At 39.6% G+C, this 21,191-nt stretch overlaps 1 protein-coding gene across 3 annotated transcripts; it reads left to right on the forward strand.

Annotated features, from left to right (window-relative positions):
- The first annotated feature begins 1,841 nt into the window (after window positions 1–1,841).
- Window positions 1,842–19,568, forward strand: CD300LG (CD300 molecule like family member g). 3 transcript variants are annotated; one of them, XM_074261724.1, is made up of 7 exons: window positions 1,842–2,040; window positions 2,609–2,941; window positions 4,815–4,916; window positions 6,009–6,264; window positions 6,442–6,548; window positions 7,770–7,822; window positions 19,296–19,568. In XM_074261724.1, the coding sequence occupies exons 1-6, from the start codon at window positions 2,001–2,003 to the stop codon at window positions 7,808–7,810; spliced, it is 879 nt and encodes a 292-aa protein (XP_074117825.1). In that variant the 5' UTR covers window positions 1,842–2,000; the 3' UTR covers window positions 7,811–7,822; window positions 19,296–19,568. The 3 variants fall into 3 exon arrangements, with proteins under 3 accessions (XP_074117825.1, XP_074117824.1, XP_074117826.1); XM_074261723.1 differs by lacking the exons at window positions 7,770–7,822; window positions 19,296–19,568 and adding an exon at window positions 7,273–7,666 and having other exon boundaries at window positions 1,844–2,040; XM_074261725.1 differs by lacking the exons at window positions 4,815–4,916; window positions 7,770–7,822; window positions 19,296–19,568 and adding an exon at window positions 7,273–7,667 and having other exon boundaries at window positions 1,871–2,040.
- Window positions 19,569–21,191: the final 1,623 nt, after the last annotated feature.

Genomic DNA, 21,191 nt, shown 5'->3' on the forward strand with positions numbered 1-21,191 from the left:
ATATTTGTAATTGTTAGGTTCACTGTTTTGGGTTTTTTGTGTTATATATATATATATACGTGTGTGTGTATGTGTGTATGTGTGTATGTATGTGTGTATATATATATATATATATATATATATATATATATATATATATATATATTCCTTCCAGCATGTTTTTTGAGATAGCTCAACCTACACTCACCCAGAGTTATCTAGATTCTCACATTGATCTCCTCTTCCTCTTCCTCTTCTTTCTTTAGCTAGGGCTTAGATCTCTAAGGTTGAGGGCACTGAATACTCAGTCTTTTATCATATCTCTGTATAGTGTTAGGGCCCTCATTATCCTGGAAAGTCCCTGTCTGAGCCCCATTGATTCTGATTTCTGGTATTCTCTGGACTTTCCAAGGGTCTCATTTGAGTTTAGAAAATTACTGAGACTTAAAATTTTGTTTTAAATATTTATTTGCATTTTCTGTTTTTTATTCCCCTACCCTTCCTCTATTCTTTGAGAAATCAAGAAATATGATATTACAACACATACATGTATGTATATATATATTAATGAAAACATTTCTGCATTAGCTATGTTGCATAAAAAAGCAAGAAAAATAAAGTGATAACTAACTCAAGAGGGATGAGGAAGGATGGTTTTTTTTTATCTTGGACTTCCATTAGAATGTAAACTCCTTAAGGGTAGAATCTTTTTTTTCTCCTGTATTTGGAAGATATGGCTCATTGCATTGTTTGTTCAGTTATATCCTATTCTATGCAGCCCTATTTTGTCCATGGGGTTTTCTTGGCAAAAACAGTGGAGTGGCTTGCCATTTCCTTCTCCAGTGTGCCACCATTTTACATATGAGGAAATAAGACAAATAGAAGGTAAGTGACTTGCCCACGCTCACAAAGCTAGTAAGTGTCAAGGCTAGATTTAAACTCAGATCTTTCTGACTTCTAGCCCCTTGGTATACCCATTGCATGATCTAGCTGCCCCACAAGACACATAATGAGCATTTAATAAACATTTATTAACTGGAAGCAGCTTATGCAAAGACAGAGATTGGAAATGAAAAGTCATGTACAAGGAGCAATTGGTAGGCCATTTTGTCCAAGACTGGAGAAATGGGGAAGAGAAAAATTTGGAGGAACAGAAGGAATTAAAGAGTTTTTCCATTTCAGTTCCTAATTCCCAATGAACGGGAACAGGTACATGCTTTAAGTGGAGATGAGGAAAGAGAGGAAAAGATTCAAGAAAGATTAAAAGGGCTGGAACAATGTCTCTGAGGAATAATATGAGAAGTTGGTTTATGATTTTCCTTGACAAAATGCAAAAACAAAAATCCATATTTTTCATCACCCTTCTCTTCTCTTCTTCCCCTTCCCATAATTTAAAACCAGACAGAGGCTGCTTAGGGTCTTCTTATCAACCTTCTGCTGCCACCCCGTGGTCATTTTCATTATACTACTCAATCAGGGCCCTTGAACTTGAATGGAGATGGATATGAGGTTGTGCTGCAATTGAGCAGTGGTCAGGGCTAGTTGCAGACTGTGTGGTGGCTATTCAGGGTTAGCAAACGCAAGAAAAAAAGGTTTGGTGTTTTCCCAGTTTTAGGGTTGGGAAGGGGGCAAAAAGGCAACCAAGAGGGGAGGTCCTGGTTTCTGTGAGGACTAGGACAGAGGGTAGATCAATGGAGAGTCACAGGAAAGAAACTTGAAGAATCAGCTGACAGAAATCCCTCCCATCCATATGGGAAGCACAATCCTTTTCCACCTTCCTCCTCACTCTTTGGAAAGTGGAATGGGTGTGTGCTTGCCTATGGGGCCTAAGGGATTTCTGGAGGAAATGATGCTTCTGTGGGAAATAGATAAAAGGGAAAACTGACTGCTGTGATCTCACTCTCCCACTAATATTTTGAGAATCAGTGGGAGTCTCACCTAGCTCCAACAAACCCTTCTTTATAAGCCCAGGACAAAGAATCTCCTTGCCCCTCCCTTCTGAGTCAGTCCCAGAACAGACAATGAGATTTCTGCTACTCTGGGGGTGGATCATCATTCCAGGTAAGAACAGCATGGATTTGCCCAGAAAGCCCCTGGTGTGATAAGAGGGACCAGGATTTGGGAGTTTGGGCTGGAGGTCTGCAAGATACCCCAGCCCATCCAGAGTTTGTGTTTGGGCATTATGTTTTCCTCCTCTATTACCAATCTTTCAGACCAAGTCTGATCAACCTCCCTGCAGCCTCCCTCCCCACCCAAAAGCTCCCAAACCAACAATATCCATTTTCCCTTTTCCATCTTGAGAGGATTGGTCCTGGTGGTTTCCTGAGGAGAGATGCTCAGTCCCTACATAATGGCACCTGAGCTCAAGATCTTGGACAAGTTACCAGGCTACTCTTGCCTCTGTTTTACAATGAATTGAGTCCATTGCTTTCCTTGTCTGACACTTTTTATTCTCCCACTTGTGACAATGGAGCCCCTATTCCTGACTCCAGGAAACTGGTGGCCCTCAGAGAGTATTAAAAGGAAGAATCAGAGCAATGCTGAGGAAAAAGACCTCATTCCTTCTTCCCTGCAGGAACTAAGCCTGAGTAGCTGCAGGAATTGCCAACTTGAATCTACTTGATTTCAGGTTATGGAGCCATTGTGGGTCCGAAGGAAGTCAGTGGGCCAGAGGGAAGTTCTCTGTCTGTGCAGTGCTCCTATGAGGATAAGCATCGGGAAAGGAAAAAATACTGGTGCAAAGACAATGGATTAATTTTTAGTCTCTGTGCCATTGTCATCAGCACGGAGGCAGGGAAAGAAGCGACAAATGGCAAAGTGTCCATCAAGGACAATCCCGAAAATGGAACATTCACTGTGATCATGAGGAAAGTCACCCAGAAGGACGCAGGGAAATACCAGTGTGGGATTTCCATTTTTGGACCTGATGAGACTTTTGAGGTGACAGTGGTTGTTTTTCCAGGTAATCTTTTCTCCTTCCAAACTGAGAGGACTGAGCCCGAGATGAGCTAGGGGTGGGAAGGATGCTATGGGGATGATCAAAGAAAAGGGATAATATATTCTGAGAGTAATGGAGTTGGCGCAATGTTGAATTTTCCCTCACAAGGTGACTTTGAGCAAGTATATTGTATTCTCTGCACTGTGCTAAGCACGTCATAAATGCTTAATATTTAACATATACACATATTAAGCCTCACAACAATCCTGAGAGGTGGTTGATATGATGATCTCTGATTTACAGTTAAGTTACTTGGCCAATCTTACAGCTAAGGAGTATCTAAAATCAAATCTGAACTCAAATCTTCCTGAGTCTAGACCCAGAACTGTGTGAATACAGGGCTACCTAACTGCCAATTGCCTCCTCATTGACTTCATTGGGGAAAGGGGCAGGGGTCATACAGAAGCTTAGAGCTAAAACTGTAAGGAAAATTAGATAGGGCTAGCCAGAGGTCAGGAGAAATGAGGCTTCTTTTTTGTATAGGAGAAAACATACCTAGACTTCCTTTTTTTTTTTTTTTTTTTTTTTTTTTTTTTTTTTTTTTTGAGGCTGGGGTTAAGTGACTTGCCCAGGGTCACACAGCTAGGAAGTGTTAGGTGTCTGAGACCAGATTTGAACTCAGGTCCTCCTGAATTCAAGGCTGGTGCTCTATTCACTGCGCCACCTAGCTGCTCCTATACCTAGACTTCCAATAGGTGTCACATGTTAGCTTGGCTAGGAAGAGAATGGTCAACTGAGAAGCCCATGCCCAATCATTTTTGGTTGGGATGGGGATGACATTACAATTAAATAAGAAATGAGAGGACAATGGAAGATTTTTGAACAAGGCAATGACATGATCCAATGGGAATCATAGGAAGATCACAAAGATTATACAGTTATGGGTAGGATAGATTACAGAGGGTGATACAGACTGGATCCTCAGAGACCAGCAAGTTAATGAAGCAATCATAGTGATGGATGGAAAGGCAAGTATAGAATAAGCAGCAGAATGAGCAAGCTGTATGAGCCTAGGCAAGTTTCCTCATCCAAAAATGCAGATAGTAATGTTTACACACATCTTAAACAAGTCTCTTAACCACTTCAGGCCCCAATTTCCTCATCTGTAGGGAATGATCTAGGTTAGCTTAGATGGTCTCTCGGGCCTTTTCTGAATCTAAATCCAATGATTCTCCAATCTTTTCTATTTTTAACATCCTAGAAATGAGTTTATACTATTAACAAGAACATAAATGAGGATGATTTCTGGCAGAACAAAGAGAAAGGAATGGATGTTTTCACATGTGTATTTTGAAAGAACAAAATCAAGGACTTGGTGGGTGATTTGGATGTGGAAAATGAAGGGCAAGAAATAAAAAACAGTTTAAGGGTTTAAGCCTGGGTAACAAGGGGAAAGCTTCCAGGAATAGAAATGGGATATTGGCAGAGATATAGTGGAGAAAACTAGACTTGGGCATTGAGAATCTGGATTGCAAATCTCCTTAACTATCTGTGTGACCTCAGATAAATAATTTAAACTCTCTGGACTTTAAGATGCCCTTCTATAAAATGAAAGGGTTAAGTCTCTTAGAGATATAAATCCATGAATCAATGATTTGGTATTTGAAGATTGTCAGCTTCACTGCTAGGATTCCCTCTCTATCAAGGAAAACTGAGAGGTATCTTTACTCCCTTCCAATGAGCACAAGAGACTGACTGTCCTTGACTGAGAGATGGAGGAGCTGGGACTTCCTCATACTAGAAAGTTTCATTTGGAATCCCCTGCTCTCCAGATCTGTTGTGACGGTCAGTTATATCAGTCCAAGACAGGATTCTGCTTTCTCCTTTCTCTTTATAGGGCTCGAGAGTTCTGACTTCCTAAACCCCTCCCTTCAACTTTCCCCTACAAGGAGTGACCAGCAGGGGGTAAAGGTTTGGGAAACTCGGTCTCCAGAGTTGAGTGAGTGATTGATTTGGAGGGTTAGGGTTGGGGTGGGATGGGGACTGACTTCTATGCTAGAGAAGTGTTGTATCAGTAAGGCAGTGCGCTGTGCCCCTGTCCTTGTCAATAGAGGTCAGGGTAAGTGGAAAGAGATGCTGCCTGTTATTAGCCCCCATCTCCTTCTTTTTCTGTATGATCCTGATCAGTGTGCCCATTAACATAAAATCAAAGTACATTGAATGAGGAGGTGAGCAATGGTGTACTGAATTGTATTAGCTCAAGACCCTATTGTTCAATTTTTCACTGGGAGTATTTACACTTCAAAATGTGTAAATTTTCACAGTTCAAGGGATGATTTACTGTTTTTTCCATTTATAGACTTGGGAAAGTAGTGAGATAAATGTTAATATTGCAGATTAAACTTAAAATGTATATTTTATGCAATTTTTTCAGAGAACCTGTGCTTAAACATTTACCAGCATTCCCCTAGCTAAGAGTGAACAATGCAAAAATCTGGGGTCATGGTATGGTTTGGAGTCAGAGGGGCTGGATTGAGCAAGTCATTTCCCTTTTTAGATATCAATTTTTTTTCTGTGATATATTGGAGGTTAAACCAGATGATCTCTAAGATCTTTTCTATCTCTAAATCTATGATTGTAAGAACCTATGATTTGTTCCTGGGACAGGAGATGGAGCTTAGTTGCACAGTTCATATTATTCCCAATCAGTGGACGGATTGGATATATGAGGACAGGTGGGACTCTAGAGGCAGAAATTCTATGTATATATGCAGTGTGTGTTGATACATCATATTTGGAAGATAAGAATGATAAGTAACTTATTATCCTGGATCATAACCAGGGGTGATATGGAGAGAGGAACTCAAGTACTTCTATCCAGATGTGGTCAGGTGTTCTTGAAATGTGAACCATTCAGAATGAGTTGAATTTGGGCTTCTTTGAGCCCATCTAGGCCAACTCCTGTTTGAAACAGTACAGAGAAGGTGATGAGGGAAAGGGTGAGATTAAAATATTCTTTTTTTCACTTATAGCATTTCCTAATGCTTATTGGCCCAAAGACAGGATTCTGCTTTCTCCTTTCTCTTTACAGGACTTGGGAGTTATGTATCCCCCAAACCCTCCCTCCAACCTCTCTTTACAAGAAGGGTCCAGCAGGAAGTAAAAGTTCACCCAAAAGTGATTACCTCCACCCAGGAAAAGATAAAGCCAGCAACATTCACAAATGTGGGGACCAGAGCTGCAGTCCTTCGAAGGAGCCAAGAGACTCTTCAGACAAGAACCCAAGAAGATGTGGTCCAGACGGTCACTTCCCACTATAGCCTCAGGAATTTGAACCCAAAGTCCAGGTGAGCTCCAGAGCTGAGATCTCCTCCCTGAGGGCTGCAGACTAGTCTCTCACTCTGATGGTGAAGATCAGAAAAGGATTCTCCCTCTCCCATCTCTCTCACTCTCCTATGCCCCTTTCTTTTTCCCTTCTCCCTTTCCAATATCCCTCTCCCGTATCCCTCTCTTTTTGTTCCCAGGATTTCCATCCCATTGATCCGTATCCTGGCTCCATGCATCATCCTCCTGTTGCTATTGGTGGTGGCTATAGCAACCCTCCTGATCCTATTATCAAGAAGAAAAAAAGGTGAGTGCAATGGATTCTTGAACTGGACTTCCAACATGCCTTCCAGCTCTGATTTTCTGTGGTTCTCCTCTGGGATAGGTTTAGAAAAATTATCACCCTGGTGAGATATTTGTTGGGAGCAGAGAGAGAGGGAAGTAATGGAGGCAAGACTCCTTTGGAGGGACCATCTAGACATCTTCAGCATCAGGCTATGTGATTCCATTGATCTCTCCTTAGCTCCAATTAAACTAAAAGAACACATTAAATATCTACTTTGTACAAAGTTCTCTGCTAAACAGAATTTTGTACATAAGATGCCTGAGCAAGGCTGGAGTAGCTTCAAGTTTGGGATTGCTGCTGTAGGTCCTATCTTGGCAGGCAGATGCATTATTCTTGTATGTAATGTATTTTTATTGTAATGTAATATTATCTTAGATATCCCAGTATATAGCTTGAGCTACAGGAGGTCTGGGTTTAAGGTTGATAGGATAGGATTGGCAGAAGAGGAATAGACACTGCCCCAAGTAGACTGTACTGGGATAACCCATTCCAGGGGGTCTGGACTGAATTGAGCACTGGGTTCCCTTGGTGCCAAGAGAAACTCAAAACTCCCAAAATTTGACTGTTTGGAGGTAGACTGAATAATCTTATTTTTCCAAATTCTTTTAAAAACTTTCCTTGAGATTTCTTGCTACTCCTCTCAGAGCAGTCTTTATTAGCCTTCTACTTCTGGAATCTCTTTCAGCTCAACTTGTAGTGGAATCAGGAAAGAATGGACAGTTTCACTACTCAAATTCAGTAAAGGAATCACAAGATTGAGGCCCAGTCCAACAGCATTCTCACATTGAAGGGTTTCCACTCTTGGAGTCCTAAAATCAGATGCTTGGATTCTGTCCACTGATTCCTCTCTCCAGGACCTGGACACCTTGGGCTTCACGAGTGGGTCAGGAAAAAGGCTTTGGAATGAGCCCCACCTCCATCTCTTACTTGCTGTGTGAAGATGGACAAATCAGTTAACCCCTCTGAGCTTCTTTCAGTTTCTTCATCTGTAAAATAGCACAATAATATCTAGCGTACCTACTTCACAGGGTTGTTGTGAGGCTCCAATGAGACTGTATATAAAATGCTTTGTAAATCTTAAATGTTGGCTATGATTATTGGCCCTTGATTTCTTGACCAAAAAAAAATGGGTTGCTGGTTAGAAGGCACTAACCAGCCTTAGTCCCTTCTTCCTATCCACAGGAAACATCAAGAAGAAGACTTCAACATGGGAGGAGCAGTGACTGGTAATATTGGTCAGTTCCTTGATCAGTCAATTAATCTGATTTATGAAGTGTCTGCCATGTAGTAGGTATTGTGTTAGACAACGGGGATATATAGGGAGTGAATTGATTCCTATTTTTAGAGGACTTATATTCTAATATGGAACACATTCCCAAGAGGGAAAAGAAACCAGAGAAAGAGACAAATATCAAGAGCAAAGAGCTCTGGTCCAGAGAAATGGGAAGAGCCCTAAGGAGTACATGAGGATATGCAAGGTCATGCTCCCTACAGGGCTTGATCCCTCTCACATGTCTTCCTCCATCCAATGCTCTCCTTGCCCTAGAGACTTGGGCAGAGCCAAGGAATCCTGGCAGAGATCAAAGAACAGGGATGATTCAGATATCCCCATTGCTAGAGGCAGATGCTTTAGTAGAACTTTCACCTTCCCTTACTGGAAAGTCATTCCAATTTCAGGTAAATAGTGAAAGGTGATTCAAGATAATCAAAATATCCCTAAATTCAGAGTCAATCCTTCCTTCAGTCAGTTAATAAACATTCATGAAGTGCTTAATAAATACTAATCACCTCTCTAAGTCCTGGGGATACAGAAGGAGGCAAAAAGTCTTGAGGAAGTCATAATCTTCGGGGGATCAGCTGCCAAGATTTATTAAATACCTTTTTCATGGCAGGTACCAGGAGATGTAGAATTATAAATCTATCTCTACTCCTCTACTCACTAAGTAACTGGGCAAGTTACTTCCTCTGTCCCAGCCTCAGATTCTGCTATTACATAACTTTAGAGAGCAGGATTAGATGTTCTTTAAGGTGACTTCCACTCCTGAATCCAAGAACTTCAATTTTCAGAAGAAAACGTTCTCACTTTTCCCTACATTCTCATCCCCCTTCCCTTGATTGTTTACAATCCTGTCTCACACCTCATTTCCAGAGAAGGTGGAGACTAGAGGGACTTTGCCTTCTTTCCTGGCGCCTGAGAAAGACAAAAGATATAGATCCCTGATAACCCTTGGGATGCAGCTTTAGGTGGGGGGTAGGAGACACTCTTGGCATTTTGGGCAGCAAGAGGAAACAGCTGTTGTTTTTCATAGGAAAGACCACAAGGTCAAAAGTGGCTTCAAAAAATGAGGGATTTGGGGCAACTTCCTTTCTATTCAGACCTTGATCAGTCAATCTTCTTTCTCTATGCCTTTGAAAAGCTGTTATCCCATATTTGGAATGCCCTCCTTCCTTATCTTTGCCTCTTAGAAACTCTAATTTCCTTCAAAGGGACTTCTACATCAGGCATTTCTGAACACCCTCCCCCAAGTTGTAACAAGAGAGGGAAGGCAAGAAAAGGAAGCCAGTAGAATTGGAATTTGGTCTGGTCCATCCTTGATTAGTTAGAGAGGAATGTCACTCTTTAACCTTATTTCCTGGGGACAAAGAAAGCACATTTGGGATGTTGACCAATGACTTAGAAGAAGTAACAAATAGAATAAGTATCTAGTGAGAGTTTCAGAATACTTAGAATTCTGAGGTATCTGCAGCCCCATTCCCAAAATTCCCATTCCTTCTACCAGACCCTAGAAAATGTGACTGTTGGAATATGTTTCACAGAGTGCAGGCAGGAGCCCCAGCACTTTCTATATTTCCTTTAAGGACCTCAGTTTCTTCTATGAAAAGAAAATAATAAATCGTCTCTAAAGTCACATGTAGCTCTGGCCTTCTATAAGATCGTGAATCTCTAAGGAAGAACAGTCAAAGTGATAATTAATGATGTCCTTGCAATTTCTCAGTCCAATAAGAATCAGTCTCAGGACTGAGCAGCTCCCCATGGTGCCATTAAAAGGCTTGAAGTGCTTTTATATATAGTGAATCCTCAACTTTCACAAGGATAACATTCCTAGAAAATGGTGTGAAAGTCAAAAAAGGGAATGTTGATACATTAAATCTATAGGAAATATAGAGGATTGGGTTCTCTCAGCCACCAAAACTTGTAGTTTTTTGCCAGAGATTGCTGAAAATACACTAATTTTTAACAAAAATATTAATTCATATATGAGCAAAATTACAAAACACTTGCCACAAAAATAAAGTCAGATTTAAATAATTGGAAAGACATTCAGTGCTCTTGGATAGACCGAGAGAATATAATAAAGATGACAATACTCCCCAAACTAATCTATTTATTTAGTGCTATACCAATCAGAGTCCCAAGAAACTATTTTAATGACCTAGAAAAAATAACAACAAAATTCATATGGAAGAATAAAAGGTCGAGAATTGCAAGGGAACTAATGAAAAAAAAGTCAGAGGAAGGTGGTCTAGGTGTACCTGATCTAAAGCTATATTATATAGCAGCAGTCACCAAAATACCATTTGGTATTGGCTAAGAAATAGACCAGCCGATCAGTGGAACAGATTAGGTACAAAGGACAAAAAAGGGTACATCTAGAGCAATCTAGTGTTTGACAAACCCCAAAATATCAACATTTGGGATAAAAATTCATTATTTGAAAAAAACTGTTGGGAAAACTGGAAATTAGTATGGCGGAAATTAGATATGGATCCACACTTAACATCATATACCAAGATAAGATCAAAATGGGTCCATGATTTAGGCATAAAGAATGAGACCATAAGTAGATTAGAGGAACAGAGGATAGTCTACCTCTCAGACCTGTGGAGGAGAAAGGAATTTATGACCAGAAGAGAACTAGACATCATTATTGATCACAAAATAGAAGAGTTTGATTACATCAAACTAAAAAGTTTCTGTACAAACAAAACTAATGCAAACAAGATTAGAAGGGAAGTAACAAATTGGGAAAATATTTTTACAGTTAAAGGTTCTGATAAAGGTCTCATTTCCAAAATATATAGAGAACTGACCCTAATTTATAAGAAATCAAATCATTCTCCAATTGATAAATGGTCAAAGGATATGAACAGACAATTCTCAGATGATGAAATTGAAACTATATCCACTCATATGAAAGAGTGCTCCAAATCACTACTGATCAGAGAAATGCAAATTAAGACAACTCTGAGATACCACTACACACCTGTCAGATTGGTTAAGATGATAGGAACAAATAATGATATAGCTATACAGTGGGGGAGTCACTAGCAACTAGAGAAATCAAGAACGGCTTCATGGAAGAGGCAGCATTTGAGCTAAGTTTTAAAGGAAACCAGGAGTTTTAAGAGAAGAAGTGGGGAGAAGATAGAGTTCTGTCTGGGTCATATTGGGTGTGAGATGTCCACAGGACATCCAGCTCAAAATGTTCAAAAAGTGGGCGGTGATAGAGGAGTGGAGCTCTGAAGGAAGACTAAGGCTGGATATAGATCCAAGAAATCTTCACAGAGATGGTAATTGAACCCATAGGCGCTAAGAAGGTCACTAAGTAAGAGAAAGTAGAGAAAAAGAGAAAGGTGCCCAAGACAAAGCTATGGGGTATAGGGCTCATGGTATGGATGATAATCTAACAAAGGAGGCTGAGAAGAGGTCAAATTGGGAGGAGGAGGAGGAGGAGACCAAGAGAAAGGAGCTTCATGAAAACCACAAAAGGTGAGAATGTCCAGGAGGAGGTCATCAAGAGTCTCAAATGCCACCCAGAGATCAGGAAGGAGGAGGACCAAGAAAAAATCATCAGATTTGGTCATTAAAAGTGATGATTTACATTTGAGTCATGAGGTCCAAAGTCTGATATAAGGGGTTGAGAATGAGTGAGAGGAGAGCAAATGAAGACAATGGAATGCAGGCAGATTTGTTTTCCCAGGAGTTGGCTGAGAGAGGAGAAATATGGAATGAAAGCTTAAGGGGAGATGAGGTCAGGCAAGAGGCCTTTGTTTATTTTTTTTCCAGGAAGGGAGTGACCAGAGCATGTTTATAGTCAACTGAGAATGATCCAGTAGATCTGGAAAAACTGAGTTTAGAATGAAAGGAGGGATTATTATGGGAGCCATCTATTGAAGAAGTCAGGAAGGAATGGGATCAAGTATACAGGTCATAGTAAGGTTCCTAAATACTATGTGAATTCCAGAGAACTAATGGTAACATGCTGCCCACCTATTAGAGAGAGGACAGACTCAGAGTATAGAATGATACAAATTTGGGGGAGGGGACATGAGCAAGGTAGGATTCATATTACTAAATATATTTGTCACAAGGATTTTGTTTTTCTTTTCTTTTCTCTCTTTTTTTGGGGGTTGTTTTTGTTTTGGTGGAGAAAGGGATGTGGGATGGAGAGAAAAATAAATGTTTGTTAATTGAAAAGACAATTTTTTCAAATAGAAAAGCTGCAGAAGACACAGGCCTTAAGCACCAGAGTTCTACATGGTGAACCTAAGCTGATCCCCTAGCTCTTAATCCAAATGCCTCAATGATATAGGGGGGAAAGGATAGGACTGGGGAGAGGGGAACATCAAGAGATCTGAGTTCTACTCTCTGCTGTAACAATGAAATGGTTGCACATGGGGTAATAACATCTAGACTTGAAACGGAACTTTGAAGCCATCCCATCAAACCTCCCCATTCTGCAGATGATGACGCAGAAGACCAGAATGCTTTTAATGGCTTGTTCAGTACTACAAGGTAAACAGCAAAGTTAGGATCTGACATCAGCTTCCCTGACTCCAAACCTATTTCCTTCCCTCATTACACCATCACCTCTCCCCAAGGACTTCAGGACTGGGAAGCTCAACCAGAGATTAAAGAGCAGTACAAAAAGATAACATATTCAGAAGATAGATGGATAGATAGAAGGAGGGAAGGAGATAGAAGACAGACAGATGGATATATAGAAAGAGAAAGAGAGAGCTGGAAGGAGGAAAGGAGATAATAGATGAACAGATGAGAGAGACAGATATGTAGAAAGAGAAAGAAAGGGAGAGAGATGGAAGGGATGAAGGAAAGAGATAACAGATGAACAGATGGATAGATAGATGGAAAGAGGAAAGGATATAGATGGATGGATGAATGGATAGAGAGATGATAGAGGGAAGGAGAAAAGGAAATAGCTAACTAGCTAAATGGATGGATGGATAGATGGATAGATAATAGAGAAAAAGAAGGAGGGAAGGAGATAGCTATTTAATATAACCAATGTGAAGATTTTCTTTTGCTTGATTATACATGATTGCAAGAGAAGTGGTTTTTCTTTCCTTGTTTTCTCGATTGAGGAAGGGAGAGTGTAAGAGAAGGAAAATCTTCATGAAAATAACATTTAAATTTAATTTTTAAAAAAGCAAAGATAAGAGGGAGGCTATGGAGTCTGTCTGAGACCCATAAGTCAGTGGCTCTAGTCATAAGGTTATATATACTTAAGTACCATCCTAAGCACCATTAATCAACTCTAGCCCCAAGAAGGAGTATTGAACTAACCTGGAGTCTTGGATCCTCCTCTCAGCTCTAGAAGACCAAAGCCAACACAGAGTAAAGGAATTCAGCCCTAATGGGCTAGGCCTTGGAGACATAGAGGGACATCAGTGGACCAGTTCTGTAATAGTCATGCACTCATTACCAGATCAAACCAGAACTCAGAGCAAAGAGGAACAACAAGAAGGTGGAGTGGATAGAGCATAAGACTTCGAGTCAGGATGATCCAACTTGAAATCTTGCCTCAGACTATTACTAGCTGCGTAACCTTGAACAAATAAGCCTATTATTATTTATCTCAGTTTTTCCCATCTGTAAAATAGAATTATAATAACATCTATTTTCAGGGGCAGCTAGGTGGCGCAGTGGAAAGAGCACCAGCCCTGAAGTGGGGAGGACCCGAGTTCAAATCTGGTCTCAGACACTTAACACTTCCTAGCTGTAGGACCCTGGGCAAGTCACTTAACCCCAGCCTCAGGGAAAAAATAAAAATAACATCTATTTCCGAGGGTGTTATGAGGATCAAGTGAGATATTTTGAAGGGTTTTTTAAATTTATTTTAAAATTTTTTTATCATATTCATTTATTTTTATTTTAGAGTTCCAAATTCTTTCTCCCTTCAGCTTCTTACCCACTTACCCACTCACTGAGAAGAAAAGCAATATAACATACACTACACATGTGAACTCATGCAAAACATAGTTCTGCATCAGCCATATTGTAAAAAACAAACAAGAAAAAAAAGAAAGTGAAAGAAATACTTCAATCTGTACTCAGAATTCAGCAGTTCTCGCTTTGAAGATAGATAGCACTTTTTCATAATGATTTCTTTGGAACTATGGTAAGTTATTGCATTGATTAGAATTGGGAAGTCTATCATAGCTGATCAATGTTTCACTATTGCTGCAACTGTGCACAAGGATCTCCCAGTTCTTCCCACTTAATTTTTCATCTGTTTGTATATCTCTCCATGTTTTTCTGAAACCACTTCTCATCATTTCTTTCAGCACAATGGTATTCTATCACAATTATATTCACACGTTTTTCAGCTACTTCCCCAGTTGATTGATAAGCAGCCCTTTCATTTCCAAAAGATCTGCTTTAAATATTTTTATACATACAGGTCTTTTTTCCTTTTTCTTTGATCTCTATGAGATACAGACTGAGCAATTATAGGGCTGGTTCAAAAGGAATGTACAGTTTTATAGACTTTGGGGCATAGTTCCAAATCATTCTCCAGAATGGTTAGACCAGCTTACAACTCCATCAATTGTTTTTCCACATCTTTTTCGGCAGTTATTTTCCTTTTCTGTCATATTAGCCAATCTAGTAGGTGTGAGGTAGTACCTCAGAATTGTCTTAATGTACATTTTTCTAATTATTAGTAATTTAGAATAATTGCTAATTAGTGAATTAGAGTAATTATTAATTTCACATGATTATTGATAGCATCGATTTCTTCTGAAACTGACTATCCTTTGACCATTTTTCATTGGGGAATGGCTCAAATAAGAATATTTGTTAAGTGCTTATCCAGGAACTCTGCATATAGCAGATGCCTAATGAATGCCTGTTTCTTTCCTTCCTGTTTTACCTGTAAAATGGGGATAATAATAGGACCTTCTCCCAAGGCAATTATGAAGATCAAATGAGTTAATATTTGTAAGTGCTTTGCAAACTTTGAATCATTATATAAATGCTAGTTATTATTACATTATACAAGTGGAAATAATTGAGCTTGGAACTTAGGAGATTGCCTTTTAGTTTTCATATACACCACCAGCACAGACAAGACAAGTCCCTTCTCCCATTTTGACTTCATTTTCATTCTCTATAAAATAAGAAAGATGGATTCAACGATCCCTAAGATTCCTTCTAGCTTTGACATTGTATGAGCTATCTCTTTCCCACTTTCCAGGACACATTTCTCTCCTTCCTTTCTTTTCACACACACACACACACACACACACACACACACACACACACACACACACTCCTACGCTATAGTGGTCCCTCAAACTTTTTAAATAGGGGGCCATTCACTGTCCCTCAGACTGTGGAGGGCCGGACTATAGTAAAAACAAAAACTCACACTCTGTCTCCACCCCTCAGCCCATTGGCCATAACCCGGCAGGCTGCATAAATGTCCTCAGCAGGCTGCATCTGGCCCACGGGCCGAAGTTTGAGAACCCCTGCACAAAATACAGTGGAAGGAAGGATGCTCCACAGCCTCTCTGGATGCATGATCCCTCGTTATTCAAAGGGCCCACTGTGATGCTTTATTGTCTATGTGTGTTTCTCCAAGGTTCTCCAGAAGCAGCGCCCAAGCATTTCCTTGAGTTAAGGGGCAGCAGGACTGGGAGCCCTCTGTCATCTGTCTTTCCTTCATTCTCTCCAAGTCTTCATTTACCCTCTCCTCTCTAATACCAGGAGGAATCTCCTGTTCAGTTTTCAATGTCTTTGTTCCAGCCCATGGAGACTGAGATGCTGGGGAAGAGAAGGAAGCAGGAATGGGTCCCACAGCCTCAGAGCTCACTGGGACCTACTCCAACACCCAGCCCCCTGATCTTTGCCACAGCTAGACCTTGTAGAAACAGCAATAGCTACGGCTGCTAGAACTATCAGATTGCCTATTAAACAATGTAGGGAAATGGGGAAGCGGGATGTTTTGCTACCTTTCCTCGTATCCTTTCCTCAAGTTTGTAAGCACTGAATAATGCCCATGGGACTAATCAAATGAATGGGGAAAATAAATCACAGGATCACACAATCTCTTCAGGTCTTACATACCCTTTGTACCATTTTAGCCTGTTCAAAAATAACTCCATCATGATTTAGATGTTCTAAATCACTTCAAACTGTGCTTGTGAGGTTGTGATATCTATTTGATGTAGTCTTCTCCCAAAACCAACACACACACACACACTCATAGAGGGAAAGAGTTTTGCAGTGTGCAACAGTTGGCTATAGGACTCCTTTGGATTCAAATTATCCAGAGAAGCTTCTCTTGAGCCTCAGTTTCCTCTTCTGTAAAAGGGAGTAGTTGAACTAAATGATCTAAATTCTGGTAATGGGATTGAAGAGAGCAATTTGCACCGAATGATGAGATTGGGGTCTGGCACCAAATGATGGGGTTCACTAGCAATTTACATGTGAAGAATTAACAAGGCAATATCCTTGCCAAAAAGCACTTTTTTTTTTGGCTGAGGCAATTGGGGCTAAGTGACTTACCCAGGGTCACACAGCTAGGAAGTGTTAAGTGTCTGAGACCACATTTGAACTCAGGTCCTCCTGACTAAAGGGCTGGTGCTCTATCCATTGTGTTACCTCACTGCCCCCCCCAAAAGCACATTTATTTATGAGAACAGATTATGCACAAAATGAGGAGGTAAAATAGACAGCAGGAGTGGTAAATATGAAATCAATTTGGGAAAGTATATATTAGCAAGGAAAGGGGTTTTAACAATTAACAAAGGACTTATTTCAACCTTTTTCCTGCCTCAGGAAGTCTGGAAAAGATCTCCATGAAGAGACTTCCATCCCTTCCAGAGGCTCTAGACATGTTCATAGGGCCCAATTTGTGTTTATAAATAGGATGGAGGATAACTGCTCCTATTTGTACAAACTTTCCCTTAATGGGAATATTAGGTAGGTTGGAACCCATTCTTCAAGACTCCAACCCCTTTCATTCTCTAATTCCCACAAGTCAGAACTAGATCCTGGACCCCAGTTATCTTCTAAGAGAACAAAGCTGGGGTGGGAGAAGGGAGAGGGGAGAAAGGAATGGAGAATTCCCCTCAAGGACAAAATGGAGTTGACCTACAGAACAGGGGAATCTCCTCCAGTCACCATTACCTGCAAGCAAAAGGGATGAACAAGGTTTCTGCCTTGATCTGTCCTTGAGGACAGTAGTTTCCAAAATAAGACTTTAATATTACCTCAAGGGATACTTAATCAAGGGGGGGACAGGAAGGGTTGGAAAGGTAAAATTATAAAATTTATCACTCCTCATCTTTCCCTTGATAGACAAAGGAGAGAAGAGGGAGTTGTGGGGCTTAGAGCACCCCACATTTGGAAAGTTCCTGTAAATTTTTTGGCTCTCCCTTCATACCAGAGAAGTCTGCCTTTCTTATTGATGAAGGCCCAACACTCACCTACTCTGTATTCTCCTGTAGCTATTCAAATGCTAAGCATCTCTCCATCTGTCCCTTAGAGATCTCTCAGGATAGTTATAACCTAACCTTGAGACCCAGGGAACCAGTACACCAGCAGCTGAGCAAGAACCACAGAGAAATTCTGCCCTTCTCCCTTGTACCCTGTGTGCCCAAACTCTGATGCCCAGATCACCTTGGGGCTATAGCATCTGGTTCTTGGCTTGCTTTGCATTTCAGGGCAATGATCTATGAGTCTGTTCCTCCACTTCTTATTTTCAGGCCACCGAGTCAACAGAATGAGCAGGCAGACATGGGTGGGTTCCAATCTACATCATCATGGATTTCATTACAGATCATTCCCTATAAAGATTCTCTTCCCCCCAAATCCATCCCCCTTCCAAAATTCCCTATTACTGTCAAGTATAATCATGTTTTTAAGTCATCCAGGATCACAATCTGAGTATCATCTTTAACTCCCTACTTTTAACCCACATAATCCAATCAATTAACAAATCTTGTCATTTTTCTTTTTCTCTGTTTCTGTTTTTGTCTGTCTGTCTCTTTCTCTTCTCTCTTCCCCATCTCTCTCTGTCTCTGTTTCTCTTTCCCTTCTCCCTCCCTTTCCCCTCTATGAAAGTATCATCATTATCATTGCATAGGCACAGACTATCCATGAATACTGAATATTCCTTCAGCTATTTAAGTTATTTTCAATCAATCAACCAGTATTTATTAAAAGCTTACTATGTGCCAGGCTTTATGCTAAATTCTAGGAATACAAATTGAAGAAAAAAGAAAGACAATCATTGGACATAGGCAAACAATAGAAACCTAGGCAGCAATCAGGATGCAGCTAAGGCATTCTGCTAAATATGGAGAATCATTAATTAGGGCTCTTCCCCAAAATGATGTTTCTTAGAAGAACTCACTAATGGAAGAAAGAGCTTGCAGGAACTTTTTCTTTGTTTCTTGAAGTAATATTTTGTAATTTAATGATAGAAGTATCAAATGTACTTTGGTAGACTGAATCCAAATACTTCATGCTTTTTATAGTAATTTTTAAGAATATTTCTCTTTCAGAAGCAACAAATTGTGAAAATATTTTTACAGTTAAAGGTTCTGATAAAGGCCTCCTTTCCAAAATATATAAAGAACTGACTCTATTTTATGAGAAATTTATATTAAATTCTAATTTATAAGAAATCAAGCCATTCTCCAATTGATAAATGGTCAAAGGATAGGAACAATTTTCAGATGATGAAATTGAAACTATTTCCACTCATATGAAAAAGTGTTCCAAATCACTATTGATCAGAGAAATGCAAATTAAGACAACTCTGAGATACCACTACACACCTGTCAGATTGGCTAAGATGACAGAAACAAATAATACTGAATATGGAGGGGATGTGGGAAAACTGGGACACTGATGCATTGTTGGTAGAGTTGTGAAAGAATCCAACCATTCTGGAGAGCAATTTGGAACTATGCCCAAAAAGTTATCAAACTGTGCATACCCTTTGATCCAGCAGTGCTACTACTGGGCTTATATCCCAAGGAAATACTAAAGAAGGGAAAGGGACCTGTATGTGCCAAAATATTTGTGGCAGCCTTTTTGTAGTGGCTAGAAACTAGAAAATGAATGGATGCCCATCAATTGGAGAATGGTTGGGTAAATTATGGTATATGAATGTTATAGAATATTATTGCTCTGTAAGAAATGACCAGCAGGACGAATACAGAGAGGCTTGGAGAGACTTACATGAACTGATGCTGAGTGAAATGAGCAGAACTAGGGGATCATTATACACTTCAACAACAATACTGTATGAGGATGTATTCTGATGGAAGTGGATATCTTCAACAAAGAGAAGATCTAATTCAGTTCTAATTGATGGACAGAATGAGCTACTCCCAGAGAAGGAACACTGGGAAATGAATGTAAACTGTTTGCATTTTTGTTTTTTTTCCCAGGTTATTTTTACCTTCTGAATCCAATTCTTCCTGTGCAACAAGAAATTCCGTTCTGCACACATATATTGTATCTAGGATATACTATAACATATCTAACATGTATGGGACTGCCTGCCTTCTAGGGGAGGGAGTGGAGGGAAGGAGGGAAAATTTGGAATAGAAGTGAGTGCAAGGGATAATGTTGTAAAAAATTACCCATGAATATGTACTGTCAAAAAAGTTATAATTATAAAATTAATTTTAAAAATGTAAAAAAAAGAATATTTCCCTTTCTATCATTGCCTTTTGGATTTTGTGATTATTATATGAGAATGCAATTGATTTTGGGGAGGATTATTTTATAGCCTGAAACTTTCTACGGCTATTGCCTCAATTAGTTTCTTTGCTAATTCTCTTGGATCTTCTAGGTAAACTATTATGTCATCAGCAAATAAGCACAATTTTATTCCTTCTTTGTCTATGTTTACTCCATTAATTTACTTCTCTTTTCATCTTGCTAATAATAGCATTCCTATAAAATATTAAATAATATTGAGGAACAGCGTTGCTTTTTGTGTGCCCTCTCAGGCTCATCTCTACTTTGTGCTCTGTAGGTATGTACTCCAGTCCAACCCCTAGCTACAACAGATGAAAAGCAAGAAAGATTGGAAAGGTGGCCTAGTTTAGTTGTTGGTCATTTGGAAAGAGTTAATTCTCTAATCCTGCAACAGTAATCACAAGGAATGGGATAATCTGGAAATCCACCCAGCTGAAGGACAAGAGGGTAACTAAATACTGAAGCTCAGCCTGAGCTCATAAAACTACAAGAGAGATAAGAGAAAATGCTGGGTAGAGAAGAAAATAGGTGATTGGGAAAGGTGAGAACAATTTGTGTCTTCTAAGGTTGAGAGAAAGACTTAAGGTCAAGAGAGTAGCAGCTGAGAAGGGGAATAAGAGAGGAGTGGGAGAAAGTGAGTAGTGTTTTTACCTTTTATAGTACCCTAAATTCCTAATCAAGCTTATTCTTTTACCAGCTAAAACCCCTCATGTCATGGTCCTCTCCCAGAAAGAAGGACAAACAAGAAGACAACTATATCAACAACAACAAAATCTTACCTTCTACAGGAATCCTTACTTTGAGTTCCTTGATTCTAGTTCATTCCCTCTGTTGATCATCTGTAATTTATTCTATCTACAACTTTTCTATATGTAGTTGTTTGCATGTTGCCTCTGTAGACAACAATTAGATTACTAGCTCTTTTTAGGAGAAATTATCTTTTTTTTTTTCCTTTCTCTGGGTCCCTCACACTTAGCCCAGTACTTGGTATAATATAAATATTATAAATATTCAGTTATTTCAATCAAGTCTGACTTTTTGTGACCCCATTTGGGGTTTGCCATTTCTTCTCAAGTTTTACAGATGAAGAAACTGAGGCAAACAGGATTAAGTGACTTGCCCAAGGTCACACAACTAGTAAGTGTCAGAGGCTGGATTTGAACTCTTCAAAATTCTAGGCTCAGAACTCTGTTCACCCACCTACCCTTTTTTTGAAGCCTTAAAAAAAATCCTTAACACCTCTTCTTTGTCTCTATTTCTTTCACTCTTATTTTTTGTAATTCTATTAACTAGGCTAAGGGTCAAATTAGTTGAACCCAAGTATTCTGAATAACTGCCTCACACAAGACAATAATAACATCAATAACTCTAAAAGGAACAGCATAAAATAGAGAAAGACCATTTTTTTATTCAACACAAGGGGAAATGTCCCAATAATTAAAAATTGTTATTAACTGTAATTGGTAAGTCAAAAAAAAGTAATGAGTTTGGGGGGTTGTGTTTTAATCATGTGAAATCTTCAAAAATAATCAGAAGACAACTTTTCAGGAGCATTGCACAAAGTCAGACTTTCACTTTTT

The sequence above is a fragment of the Sminthopsis crassicaudata genome, chromosome 4 (assembly GCF_048593235.1).
Source record: "Sminthopsis crassicaudata isolate SCR6 chromosome 4, ASM4859323v1, whole genome shotgun sequence".
Lineage (NCBI taxonomy): Eukaryota > Metazoa > Chordata > Mammalia > Dasyuromorphia > Dasyuridae > Sminthopsis > Sminthopsis crassicaudata.

Bases quoted from the DNA above. Each gene is read 5' to 3' on its own strand.
- CD300LG (XM_074261723.1), top strand. From the start codon at position 2,001: ATGAGATTTCTGCTACTCTGGGGGTGGATCATCATTCCAG. The intron at 2,942-4,814 runs GTAATCTTTTCT...TTCTCTTTATAG, and splicing joins GACAGTGGTTGTTTTTCCAG to GGCTCGAGAGTTCTGACTTC. The intron at 6,265-6,441 runs GTGAGCTCCAGA...TTTTGTTCCCAG, and splicing joins AATTTGAACCCAAAGTCCAG to GATTTCCATCCCATTGATCC.